We start from the raw sequence: 12,175 nt of genomic DNA, 5'->3' as shown, positions 1-12,175 counted from the left end.
CCTGCGAGGCCCTGCTTCCAGTCATTCTCTCTGAACCTACAGAACTGCTTGTGTTTCAGTCTTCTGTGCTTTCCAAGGTTATTCGCCATGGTTGCTACCACCGCAGGGCCTTTGCACGTGGTATTGTTGGAGTATTGACAACTACTGATCTTTTAGCTCTCAGCTCCTGCCCGGCATCTCATTGAGGTGGTTAAATCTCCTTATTATAGGCTCTTACTACACTCACAGATACAAGTTAACATTTATTTATTTGGATAAGTACTAGTAAAAGACTGGTAACATTGTATTACCAGTGTACCAATTATGGAATACAGTGATCAGCACAATGGCAAAATAAACCTGTATTTAAATTCTATATGTTCAGTACAGAAGAAACCAGCTATACATACAATTTAATGTAAAAACAGTCACCAATGTACCAATTATGGAATACAGTGATCAGCACAATGGCAAAATAAACTCTGTATTTAAATTCTATATGTTCAGTACAGAAGAAACCAGCTATACATACAATTTAATGTAAAAACAGTCTCAATTTTGGCACTGTTAATATGCTATTTGATGATTAAATTTGAAAAATACAGTAATTTAAAAGTCCAGTTTAGTAATTCTAAATATTTATCAAAAATTTGAAGTTAAGATAAGGATTCTTTTATTCATTCATTCATTCATTCATTCATTCATTCTGTGCTGGGTCTTAGTTGCGACACACGGGATCTTCGTTGCCGCATGCGGGATCTAGTTCCCTGACTAGGGCTCAAACCCGGCCCCCGCTGCATTTGGAGTGTGAAGTCTTAACCAGTTCCCTGGACCACCAGGGAACTTCCATTAAGATAGGGATTCTTGAGAAGAAAATTTCTCTATTGAGAAAGTGGTGACATTTAGAGTCATAATATATAGGATATCTGGATTCTGGAACAGATTATCTGAGGTTTAAATCATGATTGTACCACATACTGTCTGGGTGGCCTTGAACAAGTTAGTTTCTCTATGCCTCTCTTTACCCATTTGTAAAGTGGGTATAATAATGGCATCTATTTTGTAGGGCTTTCGTGAAAATTAAATCAAGTAATACATATAAAGCACTTGGAACGGTTTCCGGCATAGTAGAGACTCAGTGAACACTAGCTATTACTGTTAATTTGGTTATTATTATATTTATTCATTGAACGAATATTTATTCAGTATCTGCTTTGCTCCTGGCATTGGTTTAGACATTCAGAAGTGATTGAGATCGCGCATGGGAATCCCCTGGGTGTAAGTCACGGTTTGTTAGGGCGTGTTGGTGGGAGGAGCTTGGCGAACCTGAAGGACGGGAATGCATCAGCTTGCCGGGGCTGGGGAGGAGCGCCCGGGGTTGGGGAGGAGCACAGGCAAGGCCCCCACCCCACCAGGGAGAAAGGGCTTAGCCTGGCTTAGGAGGGAAAAGCCGAGTGTGCTGGAGTGTTCATTCCCGAGTCGGGAGCGTGGGAGGCCTGAGGGTTATGTGGCTGTGCCCTGGGGATTTTATTAGAAAAATGATAGAGCTGGAACTGGAAATAAATCTCCTGTGTTCATACACTTTTTAAAAATTAAGGAAGCATCATACAAAAATTGCACAAGTCAGATACAGAATGATTTTCTGTGAATTTTCTCAAAGTGAATGGCCCCGTGCAACCATATTGGGAAATGGATCTTGATGTGCTCTCCACGAGCTGCCCTGTTACACACCCGCCACCATCCCCATCCCCCAGAGGTAACAGCGCTCACCCTGACTGACCTCTAACACCACAGACTAGTTTCGCCTGGTTTTGAACTTCTCTGAACTTTTGCACGGAAGCATATGCTGTAATTTTTTCCTGTCTGGCTTCTCTCACTACACATACGTCTGTCTGTGAGATCCATCCGTGGTGTTGTGTGTTGTGTGTAGCAATAGTTGGTTCGTTCCCGCTGCTGCAAGCTGTTCCGCTGTCTGAATACACATGGGTTTCCAGTGTGATAGCCCCCTGGATGTCACCGAAAGAGACAGTGTGTGTGTGAGATGAAAGCTGGATCGTGATTCATGTCATTTATGTATATGTGTTAATCTTGCTTATCCTAGTTACCTTTTTTTTTTTTTAATAGCTAAGCGAAGGTTATATTTTTCTTTTAGAGCCAAGGTATATGCCCTTGATTGTTACTTTGAGAATATAATGCCTAGTTAAAACCAAGGCTTTTGCATCAGCAGAGATTGCCTAGTATGCGATAAGTAAGTATTAATCACAAATGGAAATAATTTGGATGAATTTGTCAGGTGCTTTCACATGGTGCTGTCATAGAGCATTCAGCCTTTTGAAATGTTGTCTAGGGTATTGCGGGTTTCTAGGGGGTCAAGGATAATCTGCTACTTAATTGGGCCAAATAGCCATCATTTCTGCTTTTTAAAATTAGGTCTGTTTAAATAAGTGATTGATTAATTGGATGAATGACATTTTCATGTGTACTTCATTCAGTTTTTTTTCCTTTCTTTCTCTTTTTCCTTTACTATTTCAGGTGACGTCGTGCCATATTTTAAAACAGAGCCGGGCCTTCCGCAGATTCACCTGGAAGGGAACCGTCTCGTTCTCACTTGCCTTGCTGAAGGGAGCTGGCCCTTGGAATTCAAGTGGATGTGCAATGACAGTGAGCTCACCACCTACACCAGCGAATATAAGTAATTGATTCCTTGAACATAAGATTCTGTTTCAGGTTGCTGTGTCTAGAATATTTGCCTATTGGCCATAATGGCGCAAGCGGGGGGAAATACTGGATTTAATTTGTAATGCGTTAAGGATTAAAGGCATAGATTTGAACATATAATCAGAATGTGATTTACTGTTCTGATACAGGTTGTATTCACACTTAGGAAGTCTGTCGTTATAGTTGTAAAAGTAAGCCCGTTAGTGAAATCACCAGACCAAAGAAGCTGTAGTTACAGAGGAATGCAAGTGACAGCTTTAGCCTGGTAGATTTGCTTTCTTGTGGCGGCCGTCCCACCCACCAGTATTGTTCCTGTCTGAGGAGCATAAATGCTTAAACAGATACCTTTAGGTCATAGCTTCTGGAGCTCTGATTAGTCAACAGATACCTTCCTGGCTAACTGTCAGAGTTGGGATGGGAAGCAGTGGAACTACGTGAGGATGGGCATGAGTGCAGCATCTACACTGAGCAGCAGGAATGAGTATTTATTGAACACCTGCCATGTGCTAGGTACTGGGGACTGAGTACAGAGGACTGGGATGGGGGACACTGGAGGTCAGGTGACGTCTGAGGTGCAGCTTCACCCAGGAAGCATCCGGATCAGCTTCCCAGCCTCATTACCTCCTCGCAGTGCTTGATGTTTTCCTAGTTTTGTATCTTTTTACCTCCTGTTCCATGTGAGGATTATGCTGGATGCTCCAGTTCTGAGTGGGATGGAGAATTAGCAACTGCCTAAACCAGTCCCAGAGGCCCCCAAATCAGCAGAAATCAGCGATACCATGCTCTTATTTAAATGAAATAAGAAAGAGAATTGGCTGTCTAGAGATATTTTATTTTTATTTATTTATTTGTTTATTTAAACATAATCTTCACTCTTGATTTATTTTTGGCTGCGTGGCATGCGGGATCTTAGTTCCCCGACCAGGGATCGAACCCATGCCCCCTGCAGTGGAAGGGCAAAGTCTTAACCACTGGACCTCCAGGGAAGTCTCTAGAGATATTTTATAGAGAGTAATGATCTTCTCAACATGGGGCCTAGCCCACCATGCACTCTTTACCTCAGAAGTTATAATATGGTGGTCCATGAGCCACATTCAGCCTGCCTGGAACATGGTGTGGGTATTTTAAAAATCAGTTTAAAAATATATGTGGATATATGCACAGTAGATATTTCTTAATTGACTGCCAGAATTTAACACTGGTAAGATTTCACATAAAAATCTGCTTTTCAGTCCCTCTTGAACAGTCAGCAGGCATGGCTTCCTGGGTTTGCAGCCCCACACAGAAGCTGGCCCTGGCAGTGCTGCCCTGGGGTACAGGCATGGATACCCATTTCTCAGCACTCTCTGGTCCCTACCTCGTGCCCTACTTGCTTTGTCCAGTCCCATTATCCACCTGCCCTGTTTAGACAGAGGAGTTTGTGTCCTCCTCTTTCATCATTAGGCCTGTACTGTCAGGATCTGCTGTTGTGAGAACAATGTATCGTAATAGTTAAGAGCTTGTTGAAATCAAACAGACCTAGGTTTGAATCTCAACTCACCACCAATTAGTGTTAGCGGTATGACCTCGGGCAAGCAGCCTGTTAGCCCCACTTTCAGTGTCTGCAAAATGGGGGTGATCAAACCTCATTTGTGGTGGTGTGAGCATTAACAGGCTCTGATGTATGTAGAACAACATATTTTCTGGCCCACCAGCAATCAGTTAATAAATTCTATTAAATTCTATTTTATCATAATATGACATGGGGATTGGTTTGTTAGAAGGGGTATTAGAAAGCAAAAAAAGAAAAGAGTGAGCTTAGAAATGAGAACCATTATGAGCAGTGCGCTTTGATGGCAGATGACCTGAGTTCAGATACTTCTATTCCACTTATTATCTGTTTGACTTTGGACAAGTTATCTAACCAGTGTGATCTTACTTTTCCCATCTGTGAAATGGGTATAATAAAACCCACCTTAGAGGGCTCTCATGAAAATTAAATGATGCCATGTTTCGTATGCCCCAGGAAGAAGGAAGTGAGGTTTCAGAAGAATCCATATTGTTTTTCCTCATAAAAAGAAGTAGTGATGTGGGTGATCTATAACAGTGGTCTTAAAACTGGGGTATATGCCATGGATTGTGGCAAAGGGATAGCTTTCTAGACCTTCAGTTTCCACACGCACGTTTTCTGAAATTGAGCTACCCGAGGACATGCCTCTGTGTTGGCACCTGCCAGTTCTCTTTTCATACCTGCTTTGCGTTATTTCTTCCACTTCACAAAAGAAGGACACGCCTTTCCCAGTGAGTCTTCTGTGAAACCACACCTTCAGGGTGCAAGACGAGCACAGTTTAAAATATTGGGCTTGAAGAAGCCTCTTTTAAACATCCCATAGAAGAGCTCCTTGCCTTCACTCTATACGTACTACTGAAGGGCAGAGTATGACACTAGAAATGGGATCTTTTGACCAATCTTGGGGTTTTCTTAATTCAGAGGTATAGGTGGTCAGCCAGAGCTGTACCATTTTTTTGTGAACAACCTTCCCTTTTCCATTCTCCAGTCATCATCAAAGTATATATTGTGCCTCAAGGAACGTTTATGAGAACAAAGCAGAGAAACATCTGCAGGCAAGGCACCTTGTTTTATCCAGGCTGCAAACTTAGTGTAGCGCTCTGTGGTGTACACACTTACACATAATAGTATTAGAATTTTCAAGACGTGTTAGAAATAAAAAGCCCTTTGAGAAATACTCTTCTCTGAAACACACTTGTCTTCGTTTCACCTACCCAGAAGTGAAAAGAGCTCGGGGAGGCTTCAGTGATAGATCTCAACGAGGAGGGGTTGAAAAGTTCTGTTTATTTTCATCAGATCAATGTGCCCTCCTGATGTAGAAGGACCATGCACTATAGGAAAGTTTGTGCTTTATATTTTCTCATTCATTCGGAAGACACTTTCGTTAACTTTTGCAGAAAGAGATCATTGGATGTTCTAAATCCATGTTCATTTTATTACTTTAGTGCGTTTTGCTTGCTGCTACGTGTCAGCCTCTTCTCGACTTGTTTATGTCCTCGTGTGCTCATTAGATTTACATTAACTGCATGCAGATATGTGGTCAATACCTTCTTTTCTTTTTGTAGTAAATTTCTATCCAGTTCTGTTCATTCTAATAGTAAATACCTTTCCATTCAATAAAACGTGAAGGAATTGAACAAACAGCCACTTTCAAGAGACATATCTCCTTTCTAAGTTTTTAATGTTTAATAATTATTTTTCAAAATTTGTAATACATTGATGTTGTTTTCATTAGCTATGTGGTAATAATAATTACAATCCACAAGTAATCCAGATGAAATTTTTTTTAAGTGCTTAGACTATTTTGACAAAAGGAAATTCTTTTTAAATTACCATTTATTTGTATATTTTTTATTTCAGAGAAGTATGTTGGGTAATAAATAATAAGTATCTTTCAGGCATAGAAAAATGTTACATTAGAATAAAATTCTGTGGGATAAATGGATTTAATACTCAAGTTCAAAGAGTAAAAAGAAACAGTATGAAAGCTCTGTCAGTTCATTTTTAAGAAATCGAAAGTGTGGATATCAAAATCATTATTTTAACTTCCATTGGATACATTGAAAACAGTGTGTGACAGTTTTATTTTCAAATGCCAAAACATATACTATGCCATTATTATATATGCGACTATTTAAACTTCTATATGATAGAACAGTTTTGGTGTCAACTTAAAAATATGCGAGGAGATTGAGCTCTTTTTTGCATTGCTCTTTGCACCAGCTAATTTACCTGTTAACCTGACACACCCTGGATAATCCTCAAGAAGACAAAGCATTGTTGCTTGATTGAAGCAGGATTGAGAAGGTGGTTCATTATATATGCACCATTAAAACAGGGTAGATGCTTCACTACCATTTCACCAGAAACTCGTTAAGAAGATATTGGTTATTCTGAAGCAAAAACGGTTTAGGTTACACGTGATAAATTATATTCTGTTCACTGAGGGCTTCAGACACTGAGATGGGTTATTAAGGATCCATTGTATTTTGTCATCATTTTTTTCAAGATATAAAACCTGTCTAAAAATCTGACGCTATTTTTTCAAATTACTCTTTCATCTGCTTCCTTCCAATAAGCACCTTCAGCTGTCATATGTTAACCTTCATGAGGCTGCTGTAAGTCTCAAATTGGAAAACATACTCTATAAAAACGGTAGCTGTTTCCTAACTCCACCCTTTGGTGTCAGTTATGAAAGCGCTAACCCTAAAAAAAGCAAATATTTAATATAAATTCAGCTTTTCCATCTTTGACTAAAAATAACATTTTCTTTGCTGCTTGTGTTATAAACTGCACAATGAATTTTAGTAAGTTTCAAATGTTATATTGTTCATATTGATGCTTATATCCATGTTTAGGCACAGGTGGCTACACTGGGAAAATGAGAGTAGTTCAGTAATTAAACAAAGTTGCTTAAGTATCATAGGCAGATTTGTATCCACATTTTTTTTCCCCAGAAAATAGTTACTGTAAATTATTTTTTCTACTTTGGGATAAAAAATATTTTGTAATTATATTCAAAATATATATATGCCCAAAATCTCTAGTGCTAGGCACAATACTCGTTCCAGCAGGAGGAATAACTGGATACTCTAAACTGCAGAAAATCTTATAGTCTCCTTACATGATCTGCCTCTGGTTCAATTTCTGTTACAGTATATAAACGGTAGAAATTTGATGGATATTTACCTTTTTATTTCAGTAAAAAAATAGGAATGGTTAAGGGAAAATTTACTTTTTCTTATGTCCTATAAAAGGATGAAAATTCTACAATATCAGTAAAATTTATTAAATACCTGGGAATAACCTTTATAAGAAATGAGTAGAACATGAAGAAAAGTAGAAAACCTCACTGAGAGTGTTGAAGGAGAATTATAGATAGGTAATCTAAAGAACCATAACACTGGACAAAGTATATGGAATTATTGTTTTCAAGATACCGGACATCAGGCAACCGAAGGTGAAATGGCTGAGAGATGGAAAACCAACAAGATGAGCCCTGTGATTGCTCGGCTTACTGCCCTGAGAGAATTTCCAGGCTGTGGCACAGAGAGGGAGAACACAGGTGAAACCTGGAGGGATCCCTGCGGTGAAGGGAGCTGAGAGTTCGGAGAGATCAAGGCAGAGTCCTGGAGAGGAGAGAGCTGTGTAGAGAGTGAACTCTGGAGATCCTCAGAGGTTCTTTGTCTAGTATTTAGCAGATTATTCACCAGCACATTCATGCAAGGAGACTGCTCAAGACCAGGGGCCAGGTACCCAAAAAGTGGAGGCAGTAGTTCCCCAGGTTCACACAGTGTGGGGTTCAGTGCCTCTTCTCAGCAGCCAGACTGAAAAACCTTGTAATCCATGGGGTTATTGGACAGGGTGCACAGAAGTGTCCTGGGTCTGTAGTGGGGGTTTACTAACCCCGGACCAAATACAGCTCTGGTCCTGCCTAAGAAATCTTAAAAGCAAGACCAGAAAGGATCAAACCATTTCCAGTTATCTTTGTGGCACTGGAGAAGAAAGCTCAGGAATATTTATAGGAATACAAAAATATCCAGCACCAAAATTTACAATGTCTAGAATCCAATCAGAGATGATCAGGCATGTAAAGAAGGAAAGTGTGACCCAAAATGAGAAAAATCAATCAAGTGAAACCAAACCAAAGCTGACACAGATGTTAAAATTAGCAGAGAAGTGCGTTGAAACGTCATAACTGTACTCCATGTGATCAGATGAAACCTATAATGTCTGAGATGAAAAACACATTGGATGGGACTAGCAGCAGATTAGACATTGCAGAAGAAAATATTAGTAAACTTTAAAATATAGCAATATAACTCTTCAAAATGAAAGGCGGATAGGAAAGAAAAGAAATCAAACACAATGAAAAGACCATTAGTGAATTACAGGACAACGTCAAATGGCCTAATATATGTATAACTGGAATCCCAAAGGAGGCAGGGGTGGAAAAGTATTTGAATAAATAATACTGAAAAATTTTTACATTTGATGAAAACTACAAACCCATCAATGCGAGAAGCTCAACAACAGATCCCAATAATGGAGTTATACTAGCCAGTGCAGTAAGAAAAAGAAATAAAAAGCATCTAGATTGTAAGAGAAGATGTAAAAATGTATTTTATTGAGGGTTACATGATTGCAGAAAATGTGATATTTAAAAAGCTGCTAAAATTTATGTGTTTAGCAGTGTTACAGGATACAAGATGAGCATACAAAAATCTGTTATATTTCTGTATACTAGGAAAGAATAATCTGCAATTTATTAAAATTTACAATTTTTATTAAAAATACCTTACAAATATATTGTTTAAATATCTTCAAAAATCTTAGAGATAAATCTGACATGGAATTTGCAACATTTTTACACTAAAAACTATAAAGCGTTGCCTAAGGAAATAAAAGAAGACCTAAATAAATGGACAGATATTCCATGTTCATGTGTCTGAAAATTCATTATTATTACTGCCATGTCAGACTTTCCCAGATTGATCCCTTGGCCGTATCCTTTAGGCTTGAGACCCGGAGACAGAACTTCATCACTAAGCCATGAGTTAGAGTCCTATACCTGTTTTTTTATTTTGTTTTGTTTTGAATCTGCTGAGTCCCCTACTCATCAGGAAAGGTCCGTTTAATTGAGAACCCTTTTCTTAAGTGAAACGTAACCAGTTGATTTCTTCATCAACCAGCCAAACTGAGTGCGACTCCCACCTACAGCTTCCCACAGAGGGCTGAGTTCCCCAGGTTGCTGAGCTTCAGTTTTCCTAACCTTGTTTACAGTCATTCTTTTCTCCTGGTTCACTCTTCATTGGTCCTGTCCTCTGGGAGCTGCCCAGCTCACAACAACAACAACAGATTGTATTTTGGTTCAAATGAACTAGTCTTGCCCATTTTGACTAAAATAAGTATTGGGTTGTCCAAAAAGTGCCTTCAGTTTTTAAGTAAAAATAAAAGACACATTGTCCATTTTCACCAAGAACTTTATTGAACAACGTATTCACGCATTTGTTCCACTACCTTCTGCCGTTTTTCAGGCAACTTCACAATTCCATCTTCCCAAAACTTCCTATCTTTTTGAGCAAAGAACTGTTCCAGGTGCCTTTTATAGTCTTCCAGGGAATTGAAAATTTTTCCATTAAGAGAATTTTGTAATAGACCTAAATAAATGGAAATCCAAAGGTACAATGTCTGCTGAATACGGCAGATGAATCAGAACTTCCCAGCTTTGACAGTTTTTGCCTGGTCTTCAAAGAAACAAGCAGTCTTGCATTACCCTGACGGAAGATTATGCGTTTTCTGTTGACTGATTCTGGACGCTTTTCGTCAAGCGCAGCTTTCAGTTGGTCTAATTGGGATCAGTACTTGTTGGAATTAATCGTTTGGTTTTCTGGAAGGAGCTCGTAATAGAGGACTCCCTTCCAATGCCACCATACACACAACATCACCTTCTTTGGATGAAGACCGGCCTTTGGTGTGGTTGGTTGGTGGTTCATTTTGCCTGCCCCACGATCTCTTCCATTCCACAGTATTGTACAGTGTCCACTTCCATCGCTCGTCACAATTTGTTTTAAAAATGGAATGTTTTCATTATATCTAAGTAGAGAATAGCATGTGGAAATACAGTCGAGAAGGTTTTTTTTCCGCTTAACTTATGTGGAACCCAAACGTCGAAGCGATTAACATAACCAAACTGGTGCAAATGATTTTCAACGCTTGATTTGGATATTTTGAGTATGTCGGCTGTCTCCCACATGGTATAGCGTTGATTATTCTCAGTTAATGTCTCAATTTGATTGCTATCAACTTCAACTGGTCTACCCGACCGTGGAGCATCTTCCAGCGAGAAATCTCCATCACGAAACTTCACAAACCGCTTTTGACATGTTCAGTCAGTCACAGCCCTTTCTCCATACACTGCACAAATCTTTTTTTTTTTGCATTTCAGTTGCACTTTTACCTTTCTTGAAGTAATAAAGCATAATATGCCAAAAATGTTGCTTTTTTCTTCTGTCTTCAAAATTAAAATGGCTACACAAAAATTCACCAATTTTGATGTCTTTTTTTTAAGTGTATGCTGATATGACAGCTGTCACATACATTCTAACAAAATCGTTTCAAATGAAGTTAAAGACAACTAAGTGCTACTAGAGCCATCTTGTGGAAAAGACCAAATGAACCTTTTAGCCAGCCCAACCCAGTAGAACCCCTTATAGTCCCAAGCTGCTTAAGGCTGGGGTAACTTTCTTGTTTCCTAGTGCCCAAGATGTGAATGGTTGGGCACTTGGTGTAAAGCTTTCAACCTAACTTTGGCCTTTCTTCTATATCACATGGTTATATTTAGGGCCCCGAAATTAACAAATGAATTTTTCATTCCTAAGGCATCACGTCCTTTTGTCTATTTGTTTATGAGGAAGGGGAAGATCAACTTTGGCAGGTAAAAGTGGGTGGACTAGTCTCATCTCATTCCTAGTCAAAGTATCTGACATTGATTTCCAAGGCTTCAAGTGGTATGAGTCTGTGCTGTCTTGTTTGATTTTGATCTCTAATATTAATGTGGTGTGTCCCAATGCTTGTATCTCTCCCACAAAGTTGTGTATCATTTGTATTTGTTTCTGATTTTAATTGACCATCTTTTCAACTCCATGTGGTCATAGCAGATGTGATTGTTCCTGGAGAATTTCTGAAACAGTAGCACTGAACTTTTAAAAGTTCTTACTGGAGATGACTTGGATTTGAAGAAGTGACTCCATTTGGCTCCTTCATCTCAGGATCGTCGTGGGTTCTAAGTGGAGAACTTTAGCCAGAGTGACCAAACGAGTCTGTAACATGATTGTCGACAGGTGCTTCCATGAGACACGTGAAAGCTTTTTCATTTACGTTTCTAATTCATTTGTGCTAATATTGCAACACTTAATATAGCTTAGGTCTTCTTTCCATTGTGTTTTGGCGTGGATCCTTTTGACTGTGTAGAAACTAACATTTCCCCTCATATTTTAGCCCTTCATATAACGGTTCTAGGTATTTTTTTTTAAATATCTCTAGAGAACCCGGCAATGTAAAGAATTAAGTAAACAGAGACGAATAAAGGACTTTTAGCTCTAAAAAAATCTCTGTCTTTCACAAAGATTTTCTGAAACTCCATTCTTACTGACTTGAGAGAGCATTTTCTCCTAATGACAGATCTGACAGACTAGTTCCGGTCATGTGTCCTTGTTTACCAAAATGTGAATTTCTCCTTTACTGTCCCTGGTTTGATAATAGAAGGTAGGAATGGAGGAAGAATGAATGATCCCAAAACACTGTTAGAGAAAATCACATCAACCACAGTCCCAGAAGAAGATTCTTAGGAACTTTTCAAATGTTAACTGTAGAAAATTGGTGTTTATAAGTGAACATAAAATTTAAATGTAGTTATTCCTGGTATGT

General features: G+C 39.0%; 1 protein-coding gene across 1 annotated transcript in view; it reads left to right on the top strand.

The window, feature by feature from the left end:
• Nucleotides 1-2,546: 2,546 nt before the first annotated feature.
• SDK1 (sidekick cell adhesion molecule 1) overlaps nucleotides 2,547-12,175 on the top strand; it is a 538,268-nt gene continuing 528,639 nt past the window's right edge. Inside the window, exon 1 of the mRNA XM_024119146.1 lies at nucleotides 2,547-2,671. Coding sequence (XP_023974914.1) covers nucleotides 2,628-2,671 — 44 coding nt within the window. The 5' untranslated portion in view covers nucleotides 2,547-2,627. The remainder of the gene's footprint in view (nucleotides 2,672-12,175) is intronic.

The sequence above is a fragment of the Physeter macrocephalus genome, chromosome 14 (assembly GCF_002837175.3).
Source record: "Physeter macrocephalus isolate SW-GA chromosome 14, ASM283717v5, whole genome shotgun sequence".
NCBI lineage: Eukaryota > Metazoa > Chordata > Mammalia > Artiodactyla > Physeteridae > Physeter > Physeter macrocephalus.
The sequence above is the reverse complement of the archived record's forward strand: the minus strand, read 5'-3'. Positions and strand labels throughout refer to the sequence as shown.